This window comes from Myotis brandtii, unplaced genomic scaffold (assembly GCF_000412655.1).
Source record: "Myotis brandtii unplaced genomic scaffold, ASM41265v1 scaffold168, whole genome shotgun sequence".
NCBI lineage: Eukaryota > Metazoa > Chordata > Mammalia > Chiroptera > Vespertilionidae > Myotis > Myotis brandtii.
The window spans coordinates 816,351-842,361 of record NW_005356173.1 but is presented as its reverse complement, the minus strand read 5'-3'; the positions used below and the strand labels follow the sequence as shown (position 1 = coordinate 842,361).

Sequence of the window (26,011 nt, the reverse complement as noted above, 5' to 3'; positions counted from 1 at the left end):
TTAACATTATTAATTCAAACAATCTATGAACATAGAATATTCTTTATTTATTTGTGTCTTTGGTTTCTTTCATCATTTTTTATAGTTTTCAGTGTACATCTTTTACCTCCTTGGTTAAATTAGTTTCTAACTATTCCATTATAAATAGGATTATTTTCTTAATCCTCTTTTTAAATATTTTGTTTTTGGTGTATGGAAATCCAACTGATTTTTTATATTAATTTTGTATTCTGCAACCATATTGAATTTGCTCATTAGTTCTTACAGGTTTTTTGGTAGAGTCTTTAGGGTTTTCAATATACAAGATCATGTCATCTGCAAACAGAGATGATTTAACTTCTTCCTTTCCATATGGAGGCTTTTTATTTCTTTTTCTTACCTAATTGCTCAGGGTAAAATTTCCATTACAATGTTGAAAAGTAGTAGTAAGAGTGGGACTTCTTGTTTTGTCCCTGATCTTTAAGGAAAAGCTTTCAGCTTTTCACCTTTGAGTATGATGTTAACTGTGGGCTTGTAATATATGGCCTTTATTATATTGAGGTACATTTCTTGTATATCCAATTTGTTGAGAGTTTTTGTCATAAATGGATGTTGTATTATGTCAAATTCTTTTTCTGCATCTACTGAGATGATTACTATATGATTTAATTCTTCATTCTGTTGATGTAGTATGCACATTTGTTGATTTGCAGATGTTGAACCTTCCTTGAATTTCTGGAATAAAGCCCACTTGATCATGATCTATGGTTCTTTTAGTGTACTGTTGAATTCAGTTTGGTAATATTTGTGGAGGATTTTTACTTCTATGTTCATCAGGGATGTTGGCCTATAATTTTTTTCTTGTAATGTCCTTTGTCAGGGTAAGGGTAAGGCTCAAACAATGGAATAACTTTAAAAATAGTTTATCTTTATTAATGCTCATCTTGCAGCTATGCTGTTAATATTATCTATTTATTTTATTTTTGTATGATTTTATATCTCATAAGCTATTATATTTATTTAAACAGTCAATTTTAACACATTTGCCCATGTATTTACTCTTTCCAGTATTCTCTATTCTTTCATATAGTTTTTGGCTCCTATCTGGGGTAAATTTCCTTAATCCCAAGGAACTCCTTTTTGTAGTTCTTATACTGTATTGCCAACAAATTCTTTCAGCTTCTGTCTACCTAAATTGTCTTTATTGTGCCTTTATTTTTGCTGTGCATAGAATTTTAGGTTGTCGGATTTTATCTTTCTTTTTTTTTAAACAATTCACTGTGTTTTAGTTCCATTATTTCTTTTAAAAAGCTAACTGTATTATTGTTCATTTGAAAGTATCCTTTATATCTGAGTAATTTTCAATTTCCTCTCTGAATTTGGTTTTTAGCAGTTTGACTATGATGTAGGTATAGTTTTCTTTGTATTTATTCTACTTAGAGAATGTAGAGTTTTTCCATTTGAGTTTTGATGTTTTTTTATCCCTTCTGGGACTTCAATTACCCACAATTCATAACTATTTACCATATATCATAATTCTATTATGCCCTTTCTATATCATTCCATCTCTTTGTGCATCATCCTTTCTTCCTGTGTTATTTTTGGATAAATTTTATTAAACTTTGTTACTGTTCACCAATTCTCTGGTCATTTGTATCTAATATGCTATTAAAGCCAACTACAGAATTCCTGATTTCAATTATTATTTTTTTATTTTTAAAGTTTCCATTTTACTCTTTCCTGAATTTTAAATCTATACTGAAGTTCTCCAGCCTTTTTTCTGTTATATGTGAACATATTATTCACAGTTAATAGAAAGTCAGTTCCTGTCTAAGAACTCAAGTGTATGAACCACCTGTGAGTCTGTTTTTATTATCTGTTGTTTTCCTGAGTTCTTGGCAATTGATCCTAATTTTTAGTCTCCCTCTAAATTTTCAGTTGGATGCAGTATGTCATGAATAAAAATTATAAAGTTCTGGTTGATGTTATTTTTTCAAACAAAATTTTTTTCAGGGGTAGGGGCAAGATAAAGTACCAGCAGATTAATTTCCCACTATCAAGGGCTAGTTTTACACTTTCTTAAACTGGTCCACTTAAGTTTTTTCCTTTATCCAAGAGCATAGTCCTTATTCCTAAGGTGTCATTCTTATTCATACACTGTGGAATTTCTCATATCTCAACTGAAAGTAGAGTGTGTTGATAAGAATCATTTACTTCGGTGGAAGCTGACCTCCACTGCTTTATTCCCAGAACAGTGCAACTGCTGAAATGACTGTTCAATTGTTTTAGCATTTTAGCCACTATTTTCTGCAATTGGAGTGGAGGGTGGGGAGTAAGGGGGTGGGGAGGGCCTCCCTGTGCATGCCTAGCTTTGGAGACAGCCAGTGACTTAAGAGGAATTTATACATAGATTTTTAGATTCACCTCTCTGAGATTTCTTCTTCTGTAAAGTTTTGTGCTTTGAGTTCCAGTGGTTTGGTAATCTGAAGCCAGTCAGACTGACACTTTCCACTTGGCCTCAGTTACCCTGCACTGTGAACTGGAAAATGCCCGAAAGGAAAAAGCCATAGTGAATGTGGAGCTCATGTCTTATTTTCCTTCCCTCAAGATCAGAACTTTTCAAATCCTACTTGTTTTGTTGGCCCTTCAGAATCTTCCATTGTTTCCTATATTTTATTCAACTTTTATTGCTGTTTTCAGCAGGAGGGTTTTTCCAAACAAGGTAGTCTCTCAGTGCCAGCATTGGAAGTCTCTCACTGTTTTATCTCACATCTCAGATTATCAAAAATTATTTTATTTCTTCTTGAGCTACATCCTTTAGAATTTCTTCAAAGCAGAACTTTTATAATAACACTTCAGTATTTGTTGGTCTGAAAATAAAATTTTAAGAATCTTATGATAGAAGACAGTGCCAGGGGGCTCTATCAGTGAGAAAGTAGGAAGGGTAGCACTTGGGTAGCTTCTGGTTTTAGACTATATGGCTGGTGCTGCTTTGAACATGTCTTTTGGTGGCATGTGTATATATAAATTCTATTGGGTATATAAATAAGAGTGAATAGCCATGTTTGTTTGTTTTTCAAAATGATTTTTGTAACATTTTTAAAATATGAAATGTCTAAAGAAAAAAATTACTGGTCTACCTTCCCCACTTCCTGAAGTCACTAAATATGTCCTTATTTTTCCTGTTAGGTAGACACAAACAAAAAAAAACAGAATCAGCCCTGGATTGTGTGGCTCAATTGGTTGGGCACTGTCCTGTGTACCAAAAGGTTGTCAGTTTGATTCCCCATTAGGGCATGTGCCAGGGGTAGCAGGCTCGATCCCCAGTAAAGGGAGTGGATTGATGTTTCACTCTCACATCCATTTTTCTCTCTTCCTCTCCCTCTCTCTCTCTCTCAAAAAAAATCAATTAAACAAACATAATCATAGTTTTTCACTGAAAATATAGATTGAAAGCATTCCTCAAGCTCATCCTTTTTAAGAACCACATAATATTTTGTAGTATGATTTTTAATAAAGTGTTCATTCATTCCTATGTTGCTGAGTATTTACACAACTTAATATTTTAAAAGTCATTTCAGTACTTTAAAGATTTCATGGTAGTCTCTATTACTCAGGGCAGAAACTGGAAAGAAAAACAGAAACTCTAGAGGAATTATAAATAGGGAGTGAGAGAGGATTTAAAATTGAGTTACTAATGTTAAGTCTGAAACAGAGAAAGAGAGGAAAGAACCCACTGAAATTTGCGGAGATATAGAAAGAAAAGGTTTAAGGGAGAAAATTAAAGGAGCACAAAGAAGAGGAAAAAACTTTCAATACAGGAAATTTGTAATTTAATAAGTTTCCTACATCAAGTTGCTGTATGTTTTTTTCTTTTTTTAGATATATTTTTATTGATTTCAGAGAAGGGAGAGGGAAAGGGAGAAACATAGAAACATCAATGACGAGAGAGAATCATTGATCGGCTACCTTCTGCTCGCCCCGTCCTGGGAATCGAACCTGCATCCTGGGCATGTGCCCTAACTGGGAGTGGAACCATGACCTCCTGGTTCATAGGTCAACGCTCAACCACTGAGCCACACCATCCAGGCTGTTTTTTGTTTGTTTATTTGTTTTTTGAGGAGTGATCCTAGGATTACCTTCCTCAGCACATCCATCTATTTTGACCATCAATCCATCAAGAGGACATTACAAAGCACCTGTTCATGGCTACATGAAGTGGAGAATCAAAAGAAGGAAAAAACACAGTTCTTGGCTTATGCTTACTCTAGTTTGAGGATTGTAATGAAATCCTCAAGTAATTACAGGATGTGGTTCTCTATCCCCCTTACCACTGAATCCACATTCCCGTGCAAGGTCCAGCCTAGACACTGTTTTGTGGTCGGGAGAAAGCTTTTTAATGATTTCTTCATAGGGTCAGTTAGGAACTCTGAGAACAGAGGCCAGAGAGATGATTGGTGAGGGGTGAGGAAACAGGAGAATGTCCAGAGACCACACAAATCTTTCAGGGCTTTGGGGCCAACCATAGAAAGGGACAAATGGTTTTCCCCCAGGATCTAAACTTGAGCTCACAAAGCTAGATGAGGAGACACTGGTTCAAGGCAGGACCTGGTCAGGCATAAAGCCTGGTCCTGGCTCACAAGTCAAGTGCTGGGTTCCACTCTTACTTGATTAAAATGAGTCAGGACTAGGAACAAAGTTCAAGAAGCCCACACAAAGAGAGAAATCATATTTATGGAGTGGACACTACCAGCTGTGTGAGCAAGAATATTTTACCTATTTTTAGTTGATTAAATTTATCTATTTTTCTCACAAAATAATACATACTAATACTAAAACTTTAATGAGGTATATGAAGAAAAATACTTATAAGTAAGCTACTCTTTCCTGTCTGACGTACTGATTCTAATAGTTTGATGTAGGGTTTTCATATAATTTCTATATTTATATATGTATATAAAATATTTTTAAAGTTTTTGTACACAAATGCAAACTCTTCATTTTATTAACACGTTAAATGTGTATTTAAAATGAGTATAAATATAGCCCAACATCTGGCAAATATATAGAGATATGACTCATCCTTGCAAATAGCTGTGTATTGTTTTATATAAAGATTTATCACAATTTATTACCCACTCCCTTGTTAGTAAATAGTCTCACGGGTTTATTTTTCAACGATTTACCCTCCCACACTCCTGGTGCAGGCGCCAGTGTCTCCATCCTAGATTTGAGGCTGCATCTTGATGCAGAAACTGACACAAAGCGGGGCCACTGCAGTCGGGAGAGGTGGGGGCGACCAGGCTCCGCCCCCACCGCCAGGGCTGCCAATCAGCTCCCAGGAAGGCCCCCTCCTCGCCCCACTCTGCACCACAGACCACCTCCCTGACCAGGCTCCCAACGCCGCCGCCACCAATATTCTAATCCCCAGGCTGTCTGTCCCCTCTCCTCGTCACATCTCTGCAGAGGAGTCCCTTCCCCAGGCTGTCTGTCCCCTCTCCTCGTCACATCTCTGCAGAGGAGTCCCTTCCCCCTCCTAAGTAGCCGGTGTGGAAATTTCTGGATAACCGGTGAGTCTTGTTCAGTAATGGTTTTGGGAACCGGAGCAGGCCCGGGCGCACCGACCGAGTCCAGTGGTCCAGGGTGAGGGAGGGTCGGGCCGGGGCGGGGGAGCATTGGGGAAGGGGTGCCTGACGGCCGCGGAGGTGGTCGGGTTTGGGGCCTGAGACCGCTGGGGCCTAAGGAAGCAGATGTTTTCCAAAGATTACCTGCGTTTTCTCCGTGTCAGTTTCTGCGTTTTTCTACTGCGATGGTTCTTAATTATTGAGTGCTGTATTCTACAGGACCCTAACTATCAGGAGTCTGATATATCCCTGTATCAGAGGCTGACATTTGCTTCAGGTGTGTGTGTGTGTGTGTGTGTGTGTGTGTGTGTGTGTGTGTGTGTTCCTTTCTGAGAAACAAAACCTGACAAGTAAGATCTTTTCCCCCCACCAAATCTCATGTCCCTTTCCTCAGAGGTAAGTCAGGTGCTATCTTTCCCATGTACATACGCGTTTTTTATTTTTGTTTTTTTCTAAAACTCAGTATTTTGGGGTTCTACCTTTTGGTGCTATTAGTCGTAGCATTTCAGACCTGAAAGGGACTTAGCAAGCAAGTGGCCAGCCCACCTTGTTTATCTGAGAACCCACAGCCCTGGAGAATATCAAGGACCTGCTCACTGTCAATCATGTGGTCCCGCACAGACCAGGATCCTGAATTCGGGTTCTCTTGATTTCTCTTTCTGGTATTTTCTCTGTGTAAACCCTGCCACTGAGCTCACCTACCCACATTCCCCTGTTGATTATTGTTTATATGAGTCAATTTGGGGAAAAGAGGTTGAAGGGAGATGGGGAAAGGGAATATGACTTCAATTGGAACCAAAACCTTCATCAGGATTAAAAAGATATGCATTTTCCTGAGACATGAAATATTGATTCTTAGGATGACCTGAAGATTTTTTTTTTTACTTCACAATCATACAGTCTTACTATCTGCCAGATAGTGATTGAAGAAATTTACAAATCCACTCACCTAATTCAAACCTTACAATAAATCTGTAATATAGGTACTCATTTCATCCTCCCCATTTTACAGGTAATAACACTGAGGCATAAAGGAATTAAGTAAATTGCTCAAAGTCACTCAGCCCATAAAATGCAGCCCTGGGGTCTGAATCCTGGCCATCTGGTGAAAGTCTAGGCTTCTAACCACTATACTACCCTGACTTCACAGGCTAGAATTAGCACCTGAGCCAGGTGAGGTCACCACACTAAGTAGGAACTTGCAATTTATAGAAGGGAGGACATCTGTCAACGGATCATTACCAGGACTTACAAGAAAGAAATAGGGTTTGAAATGTACACTGAAGAATAAATTTTAGCTACCTGTTGTTTGAAATATATTATTTTTGATTTACAAAAGTAACATATAACAATGCAAACAATGTAGTGCTATATAAAAGCTGCCCTTCCCAGTTCCTCTGGTTAAACAGTATTATCACATAGAGATGTATCCTTCCCTTCTCCCACCATAATACAAATATGCACAGGGCTGTTTTTATTATAAAAATGAAAGCATACTAAATAATTTCTACAGTTTTTATTTTTCCCTTGGAAATACTTCAAGTACATTCCTCCCACTGAATGGAGATCTGAGCTCTTCATAAGAACTGAATAATATTCCATAGAATGTGTCCTACAGTTTGTTCAGCTTTTCCGTATCAGTGAATAGTGAGAGAAGTTTATGTCTTGAATAAAACGGCCGGTCCCACTGCCACCCGAATGGGAGCCGCCGCCGTAGTGTCCAGCTGACAGGACCGGGACACAAAGAAGAGCTGTCCCCTGCCAGGCGCCGCCCCTCGGGCTCGATCCCGCCCTGGAGGAAGTGGGGAGGAGGAGACTGCTCGGGAACCCCTCCTCTGCTCCCGCTCCATCTCCTCCGCGCTCTGCCCTCCTCGCCCCGGCGCTCCTGGCAGAGAAGACCCTTCCCCCCGCACCGCGCGCGCCCTCTGCATCCAGCGCTGCTTCCCCCCACCCCACTCTCCCCAGCCGCCCGGTTGTAAGTTGCAGGGCGACCAGGTGAGTGGCCCTCTTCCAATGCCCGCAGGCCCGAGGAGGGCCGGTAGCGGCGGATGGGCCTGGGTCTGGGGGAGGACGGTGCGGGAGGCCGAGGAGGCTGCAGGCGGACCTGCGTGAGCCCAAACCGGGGACAGATGACTCGCTGTTTGTGTCGCAGTCCTGTTCGCGATTGTTCTCTGCTCACGGGCTCTGCGTCGCGCCTGCCGCAGTGCTCCTCCGGGCCCTGATGTATGATGTTTGTTTACCTGCTTTGTGTCGTTGAGTTATGCACAAGCCTGAGCTAGAGGAAAAGCATCTAATTCAAAGCTTCAGGGGATGAGAATACCGTGGCCCAGGGAGGAGGCTGGGCTGGCTCCGAGTCACACAGGTGGCTGGTGACAGAGCATCACTTCTGCCCTACTGCCCTTTGATTTTTACCAATACCTTGCCTGGGACCAAGATCCCTCATCCACTAGCACAGGTGCCCTGGAGCCTGGAATGTGTGGAAGAGGGGCCACTGGTCCCTCCCAAACCTCAGCGCCAGCGGGCCTGCAGAATTCCCTGCCAACCCCAGCTTTTCCTCTCTGCGCCACTCCTCCCCTACCTAAGGCCCCCTCCACTCCTCTGACGTCACTGACTTGCTCTTTGTGGACTGGCTCTGGGCCTGGGAAGGAAAGTCTGGCTTGGGTGAGGGCCTGCAGAGGAAGTGGAGGAGAGGGATCACACACCAGAGCTTAGTAGTGACAGCCCCTGGGACTGTAGACCGCCCCTGTCCAGCACTGTGCATTTGGTAGAACACCCTCTGAGACAGTGTGATCGACAGCTAAGAAGAGGCAGCACCAGAATTTTTAAAATACAAAACAGGCCTTCTCCCGCCTGGGCTAGTGGTCCTCCATTTTGCTGTTCAGCTGGGAGTCTGGCAATGAGATAAGTGAGCAAATAGGAGTAAGAAAGAGCCCCAGGGGAACTCGGACTCCAGAAGGGAGTGTAGTAAGATCAAAACAAGGGAATAGAAAAAGCAAAGTTTTGAATGGCTTTTATGAGAATGGGGGAGGGAATGATTCCAGCGAGCTACAGGCAGACCTTCAGAGATAATAGGAATGGTCTGTTTTTTAAGCTGAGTAGTGGTATATGAGAGTCTGTTAAATTTTAAAATTATTTTATTATTATTTTACCATCCATATCCTTCCACATGCATTACATATTCTTTTAAATACATGAATTAAACCATTTTTAAGTGGAAATCATTAAGATTGGGCTGGGGATATCTCAGACAGAATACAAAAGAGGTTGCACCCACCCTAATTCTGGCTTAAGAAAAATTCAGGGACATTTAAAAACATATAAGGAAAAAGAAAAAGGTTTCATGGAAGAAAACGGCATGAAGAAGAGAAGATCTATCAAATTGGATGTTTCTGACATGCATCATTTTTCAAGGCCAGGGTAGCTGTTTGCTAAAGAAGTCATCCTAGGTTGACCCTTACACCCACACCTTATATCCATCATTCATTCAATCCCATCTACAGAGTATCTATTCATTATCCTAGGAAATCCAAAGAACCTGACCTCAGACACTTGCCCTACTTCTGGGATTTGAAATGAAATTATAATGTAGGATATGGTACAATAAGCAAGACAGGGCCACTGCCCTACTTCCTATCTATATTTATGCACTTGCTTAAGGGAAACCCTATTTAGGTACCATGGGATCACTTTGTGGCAGGGGTAGGGGATCTGTGAAGCTCTCTCCCTAGTTATAAGTTGTGCCTGGGGTACCGTCTGTTTTAGAGGTGCCTTGGGTTGCAGAAAGTTGGTAGGCCTGAAAGAGAATGCAGGATCCGTGGAAGTAGAAGCAACGATGAAGAACTTCAGGGGAGAAGTAAAAGGGGTTTCTCCAGGCTGTGTCCATCTGAACTCACCATGCTTAGAAGGTAAACAGCGACACAGGCATTTGGTTCAAAAGTCAAGTGTCAGAGTTACCCATAGCTGGTTAAAGTGGGAATAGAACCAGCTGCAAAGTTCAAGGAACCCCCACAGAGAAAAATCAAATTTATTGGTGGGCAAATGGACAACTTGTTGGGAAGTGAAGAAGACATTGGGACAAGTAAGAAAGGATCAGTTGGTCAATCTAATTTATATAGTAAATCAGAGTGTATTTACTTGGTTCATTGATTTTATATTACCTGTGCTATTTTTAATTGTAACAGTAATACAGAAAACAATTGAAAGGATGCAGACTTGTATAAAGGGAAAGAATACTGTTTGCCTCTCCCCTTCCTAATGTTAGTATGTTGAAATGTAGCTTCATAGACTTTCTACCTATATAAGAAACAGGGACTTATCAGGCTTATCTGTTGCTGGTACTTAAAAATGTGGACTCAGAACTAGATTTCCTGTGTTTTGAAGGCTGTTTCCACCACCACCTGTGTTACTTAAGCAAGTAACAGATTCTCTGTAGGGCAGGTTTTTTGTTTTCTTTGTGGCTTTGCCCATATATAAATAGGGAAAGTGACAACACATACCTCATCAGGATTAAACAATTTATGTGAAGCACTTATAAGAATGCTGGGAACCTGGTTAGCACTGTCTTGTCATTACTACTACCTACAAAAATTATTAATTCTACTACTATTATTATCTACATCCATACCAAAATGGGTTTGTGTCCTCTATATTATGATGATTTGAAAATTTCACTTAAAATATACCTAGGACATTCTTCTAGGTAGGTACAAAATAGATGTAACTCATTCTTTGTAATAGCTATACGATACTCTAGCATGCATATTATCATACTTAACTCAAGTATTCTCCCTCTCAAACGTTGTCTTGCCATGTACACAGCATTGGTGTCAGACCAGGGCTGACCCTGCAGCCTCACAAACGGGGAAACTGGCAGAGAGAAAGGGAGCCCAGGCATACCCCACTCCCCTTGGGTCAGCAATTCAGCTCAGAACGGTAGAAGGAGGAGACCCGTCAGGAAAAACCCTCCTCTTTTCCCTAGTCCCCTACTTTTCAGATCTCCAAGCCAACTGCCTATCCCTTGTCACTTCACAGATATTTCTTCTGGGAACTAGCTCAGAGGACAATCAGAGAGACAAAAATGTGAGTTCCCTGTTCTGGATATTTGCTGAATAGCAACACCAGCAGCAACATAGTCCCAGAGAGAAGAGGTCTAAGAGTTGCTCTTCATGGAAAGTGTATGGGTGGCTGGTGGGGGCTATGCCCCAGGGTCATATGTTGCAGCACAGTGGGCTATAGGGACAGGATATGTGGATAAAAGTGTGGTTTTGGGTTAGAGATCCTGTCTGTACCCACAGGAGTCAAAACTTGTTCCAAGAAACATTCCTTGTCACTTATCTATCTCAATTTTTAGGTCAGTTTTTGTGGAGACAAGCATCCTCGTATATACACTTTAATAGAGCTACTCTTATATCTAAGAAAGGTTAGTAGAAGAGGGGCACTGGTGTAAGGATAGGTACACCTTTGAAACTGATTGCCACTGTTAGATGGTTGTCAGTTTTTCAGCCCTTTCAGCAGATGTGACGTCCCCAAAGCCTTTTGGACATTAGACATTATTAGCTGCCTTTGTCTTCTTCACTTTCTTCTTTGTCTTCACCACATCCTTTTTTGACAATATGGGCAACATACATTATATTTTCCTTTGCATGACCAGTGAGATTGAGTATATTTTCATAGACTGACTGGCCATATAAATTCCCTCTTCCATGAATATCTTCTCTTAGGAGGATAGGATTTCAACAGGTAGAAAGACATGGGAGAGGGAGCAGGATGAGACAGAATGGGAAGAGAATCTAAAGTGTGTGCCGCACCAGCACGGCCAACGGTGAACCTGAGGAGGGGTGGTGAAGGACTGAAGAAAAGACAGACAAGAGAATACAGCTGGGGCTCAGTGGATCTCCCATGCCTGGATGAGGACACAGAAAGACCCAGCCTGCAAATTGATGCTTTATTTTATAGTCTGGTTAAAACAAGGGTAGATTAACATGTATACAAATGTTCTTGTTTTGGCAACACTTGCTGCACCTCCCACAGACCATTAGCTACTTAGGAAGGAATTAGGGAGGGTAACAAGGTCAGGCTTAATTATGCTAGGGGAGCTCTGCCCTCCAGGCTGGGACTTGTTTGTGGCCCTGCCACGGGTCAGCCCCAGGCTTGACCCTAGAGCCGCTCCCTACAAAAGTGAAAGCAGGGCATGTCCACGGATGCCCTGTGTTCTGGAAGCTGTGGAGAGATTGTGGCTGGAGATACAGCTGGAAAAGTAAGGAGCAGCCAGCCCTGGAAGCTTCACACCCCAGTACTGCTCAGATTTTCCCCTGTGGGCCAGGATGAGGTCTAAGGGGTTCTCTTCTGAGACATAAGAATAGAGTAACAACAGGTAACTGGTGACAGAGAAACTGGATCAGTTTAGTGAAGGAGTGAGTTACTGAGGACCTGAACTAGGTTAGTGACAGCATGATTGGGAATTGTGAATGAGGACATTGACAGGATATGGAGCAGGGGCAGAAGGGATACAACTGTGACTCTGTGGCTTGCTGTCCTGGTTATTTGTAAACACCAGGAGGAGCAGGGAAGAGACAAGCTCTTATTAACGAAATGTTTGCTGATTGTATCTTCTAGGTAGTTTTCTGGCCTAGAGGTTATCCTCTTTAACAACTAGGGACATCAAGCTTGGGAAATTACCTAAGAGAAGCTAGTTTGGAGGGAAAAGAATAAATGTAAGACTTCTTTACTTTTAAAGACTGATGCCAATCAGAGAGTGGCTCTTGCACGGAGGCCTTGAGTTTGTTTATCTGTTCTTCACCAGTTATATTAGGACCAGGGCACGGTACCTGTGCCAAGGGCTTTTTCAAGGGTTCATAGAATACTTGAGAACTCAATAGAGCACTAATTAGTATTAGTATTGGCTCCAAAATTATGAAAACTATAAAAATCAGAATCAATAAATGCTTAATTCAGTGTTTGTAAAATCTAATATTAGGTTAGTTTTTTTGTTTACTTTATAAGAATTTTCTATTATGCACATATTTAGTTTACATTTAACCAAATAATTATAAGCTAGTATACATAGATATGTGTGTGTATTTCTACATGTGCATATACATATATAATAATTGAATATTCATAAATATAATAAATAATTGAAAGACACTTAACCTATGCAATTTCCTTTAATCCTTAGGACAACCTTTTGTGATAGATCCTATTATCCCTACTTAAAGATTGAGGAAACTAAATCTGAGATGAGTTGCCTGATTTCACAGTTAGTAACAGCAAAGCTGAGATTCAGACCCAGACAGCCTAACTCCAGAGCTGAACTTGTAATCCCTTGAGAATGAGTCTGTTCTCTGACAAAGGATATAGAAAAATGGTAAGTGCCAAAGATCAAATCATAAGGAATACCTACATTTTCAGAAGAGGTAAGAGAAGGAAAGGAAGTAAATGGTTCTAGAGGTGGCAGATAATGTGGGCTTGGGTCATAAGGTTAGAGGTGGTGAGAGCCTCAGGGACCAAGAGAACAGTACTGCCCAGGGCCACTGAGTAGAGTGATCAGTGAGGATGACAAGCCCTGGATGTTCACAGTGTGGAAACACATCTGTACTTGGGGAACTGTTTCAATAAAGTGCATACAGTGGAGTAAGACTGTAGAGTATCCTTAGTGGGGTGCTCATGTGTAGAAGCCGAGGATTTTTGTGAGTACATATCCACAGACATACACACCTTCCTCCACCTGGACAGGTGCAAGTAAGCATCTGCCATAATTTCATAACTTGTTGCCTTCTGCTTATCTGGGACCTGGGCTCCAGCCACAGAGGTCTTCTGCTTTCCTCTTAGCCAGGTTGTGACTATGGCCAAAGCACTGTCTCTGAGGACCCAGACTTTTCAGACTGAAATTCTGGGTTCCCCCAGCTGGGATTAATAAGATCAGTGTAGGAGCCGAGTAGTGGGAGAGGGGCGGGAAACATGCTGCATCACTGTATTAGTTTCTGAGGGCTGCTTGAACAAATTACCAAAAACTAGGTGGCTTAAACAACAGAATGATATTCTCTCATAGTTCTGGAGGCTTATGAGTTTTCAGCCCAGGTGTTGGCAAAGTTGTTCTTTCTGGAAGTTCTGAAGAAGAATCCATCCCATGCCTCTTTCTAGTTCCTGGTGTTTGCCAGCAATCTTTGGCATCCCTTGGCTAGTAAATGTTTCATTCCAGTCCCTGTGTCCTCTTCTCATAGCATTCTCCCCTGTCTATTTGTGTCTCTGTCCAATTTTCCTCCTCTTATGGGGACACCAGTCATTAGATTAGAGCCCCCTCAAATCCAGTATGACCTCATCTTAACTTGCTCATGTCTGCAAAGACCCTATTTCCAAATAAGGTCACATTCACAGGTTCTGGGCTTAATACCTGAACATACTGTATCTCTTTCGGGACACAGTCTTCACTTCTGTTTGTTTCCTTTGGTGATGAAAAAGCATTGAGCCCTTTTAGTTTGACCCCAAGAGTTTAAGAGGACAGTGCTATGGTGTCTCTTAGATTGGAGACACTGCCACCCCTGGTGAGTGCCTGAGTCATTTCACAATGTCAGTCTCATCTGGGTGATGGAAGAATTGCCCCAGCTAGCAGAGGAATGACGTGATTTGTTTGTTTATCTGTTCTTCACCAAGCTGAATCTTTGCTTTCTCTCTGCAGAAGCCCATAACCATGGCGACCCCCTCAGCTGCCTTTGAAGCCCTTATGAATGGAGTGACAAGCTGGGATGTCCCTGAAGATGCCGTCCCATGTGAACTGCTTCTTATTGGAGAGGCTTCCTTCCCAGTGATGCTGAATGACATGGGCCAGGTCCTCATTGCTGCATCCTCCTATGGCCGAGGCCGCCTGGTGGTGGTATCCCATGAAGACTACTTGGTAGAAGCCCAGCTCACTCCCTTTCTCCTCAATGCAGTGGGGTGGCTTTGTTCTTCCCCTGGGGCTCCCGTAGGTGTACACCCATCCCTGGCACCTCTGGCCAAAATCCTCGAGGGCTCTGGGGTGGAGGCAAAGCTTGAGCCGGAAGTGAAAGACTCCTTGGGGGTTTACTGTATTGATGCCTACAATGAAACCATGACTGAAAAGTTGGTCAAGTTTATGAAACATGGAGGAGGTTTGCTCATTGGAGGCCAAGCCTGGGATTGGGCCAACCAAGGCGACGATGAAAGGGTTCTGTTCACTTTCCCTGGGAACCTCGTGACCAGCGTGGCAGGCATATACTTCACTGACAACAAAGGAGACACAAGTTTCTGTAAAGTGTCTAAGAAGATGCCCAAGACTCCAGTCTTAGTTAGGTGAGTACATTACCTCAGTGGGGATTGGTCCCAGGTTAAAAAACAGACACTGTTTTTGTGTTCAGGTTATTTCTAGACTATCAGAAGAGACTTTGGTGGATTCACCATAAATCAACCAGATTTTTAAAATATCCTTAGTCACGGGAGGGGCAGGGTCTCCAATGCAGCTGCCTCCTCAGACCAGACCACTTATTTCTTTGAAGGGAGAAATTTCTTAGTGGCCATTATGTCCCTCAGCATCTAGCTTAATAAAATATATTGCTAAATCCTAGAATTGGCATGACAGATTCAGAAAGGGTCATAGAAGAAGGTTGCTTGCAACTGAAATGTGAAGAAAAGAAAATGGACAAGAGGGACCCCATAAAACAGCCTAGAGCAGCGGTCACCAACCAGTGGTCCAGGGACCACCGGTGGTCCATGAGGTCCAAAAGATTGGCGACCGCTGGTTTAAGGAAACCTTTGGAGCAGTGGTCGCCAACCGGTGGTCCGTGGACCACTGGTGGTCCATGGGGTCTAAAAGGTTGGCAACCGCCAGCCTAGAAAGCTGTGGCAAAGGTTTTTAAATGTCTGGCGAGATAGGATTAGGATGACAGTGAGAAACTGAGATAGCAGAAAAGATGGCACCAGTGATATATGCTATATCTAGGAGTTCGGAGAGGATTTTATCTCTGGGGACAAAAGACCTGATGGTGGAGAATGAAGCAGGTATGTGATGTAGGGGCAGCTACACTGAAAGTCTTTGAGAGCACTGCCCAGCCTGTTCTGTTCACATTGTGCTCCCATCCCTCTGACAGTGCTGAACAGAGTAGGTTGGTCGGTGGTCGGTAAACTTGTATTGGACGGATGATTGAAAGAGATTAGAAGCTGGAAGTCCCAGGGGTAAAAAAGGTGTACTAGGCCACGCCCTATATTGTACATTAAAACTCTCAGCAGTGGTATTTCTGACTGATGGGAACAGAATAAGATAGGATTGGGTGAGGAGGGCACACCAGGGTTAGTAGAGAGACAGGGAATGAGTGTCCTGGCATAGAACTCCTAGAACACCCCCCAGCTCCGTTCTCACATGTTCAATGAGGAGAGACACAGTTATTCAGAGGAATAGTGACTGATCAAATTGATCAAACTCCAGCTTACCAATGATCTTGATCCTAAAGAAGGGGAAGGTAAGACTTGACCATAGTTCTATTTCTTACCAGTTTAATCCCCCTTAGTTGCCTTAAAATATGTATGTTTCTACCAAAACCATGCCTCTTTTTTCTTTGGCTGTGCCTAAATCATCTCTCATCATCAGTGATTCTAATTTGGGGCTGGTTGGGTTGTCTGTCTGTGTATGTGTGTGTATATGCACATGTGTGTTCGTTCATGGGTAAAATCAACTTGAAGACTAACTCTTGAGAAAAAAATCTGACTTAATTAGGAAAATATATAGAATCTATTGTGGAAATTATGGGTTATTATATTGGTTATTTATTAGGTAACATTACATCACACCTTTTGACTCTGGTTATACAGGTAGGTATATCATAGCATTACTCATATGGTAGATGGGTAATTTTTTGACTTGTGTATGAATTGAGGATGACAATAGTTATTTTCCTGAGTGAACTGGCTGAAATGAAGTAAGCAGAAGAAAATAAAAGGTACAGTGTGTGTGTGTGTGTGTGTGTGTGTGTGTGTGTCAGAGAGAGAGAGAGAGAGAGATGAAATAATGATTAAATGCATAGTTGATATTAGTAGGGAAAATGAGAAAACAATCCTCTCTCCTTTCCCCCACAATTTTCTTAATATTAGCTCTCAAGTGCCCAATGCTGAAATATAAGCATTGAGCTATCTTTCTCCCACCTGGTGTTGTGGGGAAAAAACTATATGCATTTTTCAAAATTCATTAATTGTACACCTAAGTTGAGATAATTTTACTTTATGTAAATTAAACTGCAATAAACCTTTAAAAATAGGTTCTTTTAATAGGACTTTAAAAAATAAATAATCAGGATGTAATCAGATTCATGTATAAGGATATGCAATTCAGCATTATTTGTAATAGGGAAGAGTAGAATGGCTAAATAAATTACAAAATTATTAACCAACCACTAGAAATATATGTTTCCAAGAATATTTAAGGACAGGGGGAAAATCTTTTGGGTAACACTATTAAATGAAATAAAGTAGGATACTAAGCTGTTGTTCAGTATGTTTCTAATTTTGCTCAAAAAAATATAGCTATGTTTAGAAAATATTACATAAGAAAAAGGCCAAAATATCACTAATGGGTAGAGCTCTCAGATCTATCCTATAAATAAAAGAGAAACATGTAAATTGACCGTCCCTCCGCTACGCTCACCAGCCAATCAGGAGTGAGTATGCCTATTAACCCGACAAAGATGGCAGGTTAATTTGCATACACAGGCACCAGGTGGAGAGCAGAGCGGGAGAGCCGGTGGAGAGTGGAGTGGCTTGGGGAACTTGGCTCCCCAAGCTGCCAGACGGAGAGCAGAGAGGGAGAACTGGCGGCTTGGAGGACTTGGCAGAGTGGGAGACCATGGGATGGAGAAAGAGCAGGAAAGGAAAACCAAGATCATGGGGAGCACCAGGAATGCTGGGAATCGCAGTTCTGGTGGCAGACGTATCTCCTAGACACTAGAGCGAAGTGAGCCTGGAGCAAGTTACTGTTGCGGTGGAGGATGGAGGGAAAGCAAAGGTGAGAGTCATAAGTAAAATCAGAGTGTCTAGGAAAAATTAAAGGGAGACATCCTTAGTGCTGCTGCGGAGGCGGGAGAGGCTCCTGCCACCACCGCTGCTCTCGCCAGCCATGAGCCCCGCTAATGGCTGAGCGGTGCTCCCCCTGTGGGAGTGCACTGACCACCAGGGGGCAGCTCCTGCCTTGAGCATCTGCCCCCTGGTGGTCAGTGCGCGTCATAGTGACCAGTTGTTCCACTGTTGGGTCAATTTGCATACAGTGGGGCCTTGACTTACCAGTGTCCCAACTAAGGAGTTTTTCGAGATACGAGCCGTCTCTCGGCTGATATTTTGCTTTGAGTTGCGAGCTAAAATTCGGGTTATGAGCCAGCTTCAGATACCCCACCGCTAGTTGGCACAGCGAACGTCACAGTGAACACCACAACATCAGACAGCATCACGTGTCTCACTCGTTCACTGTTGATTTGGCATACGAGTAATTTGAGTTATGAGCTCCGTCATGGAACGAATTAAACTCGTAAGTTAAGGCCCCACTGTATTAGCCTTTTATTTTATAGGATAACCAAAACAACATATCCCAACAGATAAAACTTAGAAACAGAAATGAGAATCCAGCTATCTTCTATTAAAGAGAATTGCAGCCCCAGCTGGCATGGCTCAGTGGTTGAGCATCAACCTATGAACCAGGTGGTCATGGTTCAATTTCCGGTCAGGGCACATGCCCAGGTTGTGGGCTTGGTCCCCGTCCCAGGAGAGGGGGTGTGTGCAGGAGGCAGGTGATCAATGATTCTCTCTCATCATTGATGTTTCTATCTCTCTCTTCCTCTCCCTTCCTCTCTGAAATCAATCTATATATATAAAAACCTAAGCGACCGTTTGACCGTTCGACCGGTAGCTATGACATGCACTGACTATCAGGGGGCAGACGCTCAATGCACAGGCATGGAAACATGGAACAGACTGATGAATCTCAGAGGGAAGGGGGGAGGGCGGGAAGAGATTAACCAAAGATCTTATATGCATACTAGAGGCCCAGTGCACAGATTCGTGCACCAGTGGGGTCCCTTTGCCTGGCCTGTGGGGATCAGGCCAAATCCATGCACTGGGCCTCCGACATCCCCTGAGGGGATGGAATAATGGTAGAAGATTTTTACTTTTAAACTTTTATTTTCCAAATTTTATTAATAAGGCATATATTTCACTACCTTGCTTCACATGTAAGAACATTAAAAGACAAGTAAAGTAGTTTAGAAGTCACATTAAAGATCTTCCACATCTATATAGCACACAAACACTTTTTATTACCTAAACAGAAAATATAAAACAAAATTCTCTATTAGCTAATTATTTTCCCATTCCTTTCTAATATCTCTCATATACATACATATATGTGTGTATGTGTGTGTGATGTTACATATATAATATTAGAGGCCCAGTGTATGAATTCGTGCACGGGTGGGGTCCCTCAGCCTGGCCAGCGATTGGGGCCGATTGGGGGGCCGGCCTGCTGGGGGAAGGGGCCATGGGAGGTTGGCCGGCCAGCAATCAGGGGGCTGATTGGTAGGGGGGGAAGGGACCACGGGAGGTTGGCCCCAGCAACAAGCTAACCAACAGCCGATTCCACGAGGAATTTGGCTCCCTCCTCCCTCCTGTCTGGGTCTGGGGTGCAGGTGAACCAAATTTGGGGCTGTCAGGGCCCCAACAGCAAGGTCTGGGTCAGTGTGCATCATAGCTACCAGCTGGTCGTCCAGTCGTTCAGTCGTAATGGTAGCTTAGGCTTTTATATATATGGATATGATATATGTGTGTGTGTGTATGGCATTATATATAATGTATGATGTATATGTGTAGGATATATTTGTATGTCTGTATATATATGATATTGCCAATATTTTTGAATTATGATTCTTCTTCATGGGATACTCTTTTAAACTACTTTTTACTAGTAAATGTTGCTGGATTGCCCTAGCTGGTTTGGCTCAGTCGATAGAGTGTCAGCCTGTGGACTGAAGGGTCCCAGGTTTGATTCTGGTCAAGGGCACATGCTCAGGTTGAGGGCTTGATCCTCAGTAGGGGGCGTGAAGGAGGCAGCCAATTAATGATTCTCTCTCATCATTGATGTTTCTATTTCTTTCTCTCTCTCCCTTCTGCTCTGAAATCAATAAAGATATATTTTTTTTAAATATTACATTTTAAACACACAATACAACTCTTTTCATCTTTGCATATTATTTTCCCCTTTCATTCATAATTATACATTGTTGTCATCCTGGTATGCATGTTATATTGAATTCTGCTCATAACAATTTTTCATTCTATACAATCTTTAGAGTTGTATATGTGCCCTCTTTAATCATTGCCTACTGTTGAGCACTTGGATCTTTCTCCACTCCTGTTGTGACAGATACTATACAAAATATCTTCAAAGCATTTTAGAAATATTAGATAACACAAGACAGCAAGATGCTTCTCTCAGAATTCAAGAATAAAGATTATTTCCATCACAGGCTGAGTGAGGTTATGATTAAAAGCCCCTGTGGATTTAGTTACTCTGCCAAAGTGTCCTGTTATTTATTTTTAAACTCTCATTTGAACATATGAGTGCACATTAACCTTTAACCTTTAATCTCATTACTTGCACATTTCTTACTCAGTTAAATTCTAAACAAGAACTTGGGATTCTCTCAACCTTCTAAAATTAGAGTCCACAGGTCTTATTGAGATGAACCAATTTTTAACAGAAGAAGCTCCTACTTTTATGATTAAAAAAAAAAACTATAAGTAATAAAACCATGTGGTCTACTTTTAGCCTAGTGAGAATAGCACAGATGCCAGGACATAAGCCTCGTAGTCACTGCCCTATCTTCCTGCTTAGAAAGCATAACCCAACAAAGATGGTGGGTTAATTTGCATATGCAGGCGCCAAGTGGCCGGGGGTGGGGCGGGGTGCTATGGCAACGATGCAGGCGTTCCGCACTGCCCCAGCCACTCCGGGCCTCTGGGCAGCATGGGAAGGCGGAAAGGCAGCTCTGGGCCGGAGTGAAGGTGGAAAGGCAGCTCTGGCCAGAACGAAGGTAGTGCCACCCCTTCAGCCTGGGGAAGGCAGCCAGGGGAAGGCAGCCAGGGGAAGGAAGGCCCATTCTTGCACGAATCTTCATGCATCGGGCCTCTAATCTGGGGGGTAGGGGAGGCCAGGGGAAGGGTCCCTTCTGCTCTGAAATCAATAAAGATATATTTTTTTTAAATATTACATTTTAAACACACAATACAACTCTTTTCATCTTTGCATATTATTTTCCCCTTTCATTCATAATTATACATTGTTGTCATCCTGGTATGCATGTTATATTGAATTCTGCTCATAACAATTTTTCATTCTATACAATCTTTAGAGTTGTATATGTGCCCTCTTTAATCATTGCCTACTGTTGAGCACTTGGATCTTTCTCCACTCCTGTTGTGACAGATACTATACAAAATATCTTCAAAGCATTTTAGAAATATTAGATAACACAAGACAGCAAGATGCTTCTCTCAGAATTCAAGAATAAAGATTATTTCCATCACAGGCTGAGTGAGGTTATGATTAAAAGCCCCTGTGGATTTAGTTACTCTGCCAAAGTGTCCTGTTATTTATTTTTAAACTCTCATTTGAACATATGAGTGCACATTAACCTTTAACCTTTAATCTCATTACTTGCACATTTCTTACTCAGTTAAATTCTAAACAAGAACTTGGGATTCTCTCAACCTTCTAAAATTAGAGTCCACAGGTCTTATTGAGATGAACCAATTTTTAACAGAAGAAGCTCCTACTTTTATGATTAAAAAAAAAAACTATAAGTAATAAAACCATGTGGTCTACTTTTAGCCTAGTGAGAATAGCACAGATGCCAGGACATAAGCCTCGTAGTCACTGCCCTATCTTCCTGCTTAGAAAGCATCATGATCTGCAATTAGAACACTAGCCTCCACATCCAAAGCTGCCTCAGTCTAGTTGGTTTCCTGAGCACTTTCTCTGGGTGCAGAACTAGTGCTTTATGTACAAAACTAGTCCCATCTTCTTTCTCTTAGGTATTCATGTGCACAAACACTGGGTCATTGTCATAAACTAGTCGCGGCCCCATTATAGGGCTCAGGATTCTAGTACTTTTACTTCTAAAATGCTTTGAAGATATTTCATATATCCTGGGAAAAGCACAGACTTTAGAAAGTCTGTCTGGGGCTTTCTCTAAAACCTGGGCCTGAGCTAACCTCTCTAAGCCTCATCTGTCAAGTAGGATGGATATGACTACCTTTCAGGGTGGTTGAGAGAATTGAATAAATTAAGAAACATGCTTAGAGTACCTAAAGCATTTTAATTATTTTGACATCCCATCTCCATGCTATGGTATGTAAGCATATGATGTCATGAATATCACTAATATCACTTTCAACCATTGAAAATTACCAGCATCCATCATTATGCTCTTTTGCCCAAAATCATGTGTGTTGTCCCAGTTGTATTAGGTATTGAGATTTTAATTGATATTTTTACCTACTTCCTCCACCAAACTGAGACAGCACCATCATGAATGACTGCCACATTTTACCCCCTTTATTTTTAACAAAATAGGTACTAGACACCGATAAAATATTTAATGCAGTTAAACATATCATTAGATAACCAATCTTGGGAAGATTTCAGGAAAATCAACCAAAATATTTAGTCTACTCTGCCTTTTCGATAAAAAAGCCCTTGTCTCAGCGGGAAGGCTGGGGAGTGTTGGGGGGGGAGGGGGAGGGTGGAGGGACTGAAGGACTTGTATGCATGCATATAAACATAACCAATGGACACAAGGCACTGGAGGGGGTGGTGACTCCGGGCCTCTGGGCAGCATGGGAAGGCGGAAAGGCAGCTCTGGGCCGGAGTGAAGGTGGAAAGGCAGCTCTGGCCAGAACGAAGGTAGTGCCACCCCTTCAGCCTGGGGAAGGCAGCCAGGGGAAGGCAGCCAGGGGAAGGAAGGCCCATTCTTGCACGAATCTTCATGCATCGGGCCTCTAATCTGGGGGGTAGGGGAGGCCAGGGGAAGGGCAATAGGGAAAAAAAGGAGACATATGTACTACTATTTGTAATACTTTAAACAATAAAAAAAAGTCCTTGTCTCATTTTAACCCAAATCTCAGTCTTTTATTAAAGAGTTCTAACTCTGTTTGTAATATTGTACATTCATTTAACCAGCATTTATTGAGTATATTCTATATCCTAGGCATTATTTCTTCTTTCAAGAAAATTATTTCCAACAATCTCAGAATTAGGAGCCAGAAATATCTTCAATAAATTGAGTCATAAGAAATAGCCAAAACCAAGTAAATGTTGTAGGAAGAAGTCTGTGATACCATGTGTCAGTAGAACATAGAACCAGGGTCTACTGATAGTCACTGCACAGTGTAACCTTGGCATCTTCCAACTCTCTTTTTCCCTTTAAGTGGAAAGTGTTGGAGTAGAGCAGGGATGGAGAACGTCCAACCCAAGGGCCATATAAGGTCCACAAAATCATTTGGTCTGGCCCTGCCAAGGCTTTAGGGTGAGTTAATTAAATGTTTGATCAAATACAGCAGGTTATTTTTAAGTTTATAATTTTGTATGGCCCAAGAATGATGTTATAAATATCCAAATGGCCCTTGGCAGAAAAAAGATTCCCCACCTTTGGAGTGGAGGGTTTTTGTCCCCGTTTTAGCTTTTACTCTGTTGAGACTGGTTTCAGTCTTCAGTGATGCCTCTGTACTCAAAGTCGATCAGAAATGCAGAGAAAAGACGGGTGTACAAATGTTCATGCTCTAAACCAGGGGTCCTCAAACTTTTTAAACAGGGGGTCAGTTCACTGTCCTTCAGACCATTGGAGGGCCGAACTATAGTTTAAAAAAAAACTATGAACAAATTCTTATGCACACTGCACATATCTCATTTTGAAGTAAAAAAACAAAACGGGAACAAATACAATATTTGTATTTGCATGTGGCCCGCAGGCCGTAGTTTGAGGACCCCTGCTCTAAACTGTCGAAATGCTCCAAGTACTTTAGCTTGTAAAAACCCCTGTTAAACCTAATTGACAAACATTATAAATAGATGCCATATATCACCTTCATTTTGAAAGATGAAGAGATGTTATATACAAAAGCATCTTTTTAAATTCCAGATCATTAAGATTTCAGAATTTTTAAAATTTAGTATCTACTTAAAATGAACTCAAGTAAAACAAGAAAACTGCTAGATTACTGAAGGTAACATGAATATGACTCCCCACGTAGTTTGGAAAGCAACAATATCTGAGCAGATATTAATAAGCTTATTTATAACAAGGATCCACAAATCTTTGGAGGTCATTGCTAGTTAGTTATATGTTAGGTATACTAGAGGCCCGGTGCATGGATTCATGCATTGGTGAGGTCCTTCAGCCTGGCCTGCAGGGATCGGGCCAAAACTGACTCTTCAACATCCCCCGAGGGGTCCCAGATTGCGAGAGGGCAGTTCTCAAGTGACACGCCCTGAAATTGGGCCCCCTCCTCTCTGGTTCCAGTTGTGTCACCCGAGAACTGCAGCTGCCAAGTCACCGCAGCTCGGCAGCTCCTGCATTGAGCATCTGCCCCCTGGTGATCAGTGTGCGTCATAGCTACCAGTTGGAGCATCTGCCTCCTGGTGGTCATTGCATGTCATAGCTACTGGTCAGATGGTTGAATGGTTGAGGGTCACTTAGGCTTTTATATATATAGATACAGAATGCTGATTGTAGATTTTATGTCAAGATCATGGCCAGGCATGATAAAGGTTATACTTTCCTAACTCACACTCTGTGTTTCTTACTACATCCTTAGTCATTCTATATATTAAAAGGCTAATATGTTAAGTGTCTGATCATCCAGTCCTCCGTTCAACCAATCAAAGCGTGATATGCTAAGGGCTGCTCAACTCCTTGCTATGATGTGCACTGACCACCAGGGGGCAGACGCTCTGACCGGTAGGTTAGCTTGCTGCTGGGGTCCGGCTGATCGGGACTGAGCAAGATGGCCGGACATGCCCTGGAGCCCTCCTGCAGTCCCTCCCTGGCTGGCCAACCTCCCATGTCCCTCTCTGGCCCTGATCATGCACCAGTGGGGTCCCTCGGCCTGAACTGTGCCCTCTCTCAATCTGGGACCCTTTGGGGGATGTTGAAGAGCTAGTTTTGGCCCCATCCCTCAGGCATAAAAGGCTAATATGCAAATCGACCGTACAGTGGAATGACTGGTCGCTATGATGTGCACTGACCACCAAGGGGCAGATGCTCAACGCAGGAGCTTCCCCCTCATGGTCAGTGTACTCCCACAGGGGGAATGCCACTCAGCCAGAAGCTGGGCTCACAGCTGGCGAGTGCAGCAGCAGTGGTGGGAGCCTCTCCTGCCTCTGCAGCAGCACTAAGGATGTCTCACTTAGGCCCAATGGGAGCGGGCCTAAGCCATCAGTGAGACATCCCCGAGGGCTCCCAGACTGCAAGAGAGCGCAGGCCAGGCTGAGGGACCCCTCCCCCCGAGTGCATGAATTTCATGCATCGGGCCTCTAGTGTGTAATAAAATTGTACTAACTGTTTCTCACAGAATAAAGTAGAAGTTTTTTTAGAGTAAATGCAAGTGGGATGATACTGCACCATAGAAGAGAAATTACTAAATCTCAATTCAGCTTTCTTTTCCTTTTTATGAACATTCTCCTTTCTTCAGTTTCAAAATATATGCTTCTTGGTGGGAAATAATTAAATAATCCAGAAGTATACAAAGTAAAAAGTGGAAGATCTTCATCCTCCACCTATCCCTCTGCCTCTTGCTAATTCTATTTTTCTCCCAGAAGTGATCACAGCTTGGACTGTGTCTTTTCTGGCTCTTTCCCACATTGCTGTGTATGCACTGGGGTTGGGGTGGAAGAGCTAGTGGGGTAGAAAGAGAGACAGAGAAAAAGAGATCTGCACTTTGATTCTCACTTAATATATAACATTTTTTCCATATGCCTGTATAAATATGTGCATTATGCTTTGTAATTTCTGTATAGCATTTCACAGTTGGATTGTTCCATGAGTCATTTAGCATTAGTACACATTAAGGTTATTTTCTCATTTTTTTCCCTTATAAGCAATGATACAATGAATTTTTTTTTTCACTAAAACCCATAGACTTGATATACACCTATTCATTTTAAACACTCGACAAGTTTCCTTTTAGAAACACCTTATTTTTAAAATCTTCATACATATATAGCAACAGAAAATAGACTAATGGAACTTGGCGAGAGAAACCAAGATGGCGGCATAGGTAAACACCGGAGATTGCTGCCGCAAACAACCACTTCAAAAATACAACTAACACTAACTGCGTAGACTCAGTGGATAGAGCGTCGG

At 42.1% G+C, this 26,011-nt stretch overlaps 1 protein-coding gene across 4 annotated transcripts in view; it reads left to right on the top strand.

The window, feature by feature from the left end:
- Positions 1-26,011, top strand: part of TCAF1 (TRPM8 channel-associated factor 1) — a 51,779-nt gene that overhangs the window by 4,689 nt on the left and 21,079 nt on the right. The window contains exons 1-2 of one of the 4 annotated variants that reach the window (XM_005862810.2): positions 5,208-5,549; positions 14,281-14,912. In XM_005862810.2, coding sequence (XP_005862872.1) covers positions 14,293-14,912 — 620 coding nt within the window. In that variant the 5' untranslated portion in view covers positions 5,208-5,549; positions 14,281-14,292. Of the gene's footprint in view, positions 1-5,207; positions 5,550-7,405; positions 7,599-14,280; positions 14,913-26,011 lie in introns of those variants that run through there. The other 3 variants (XM_005862805.2, XM_005862807.2, XM_005862809.2) reach the window with 3 other exon arrangements.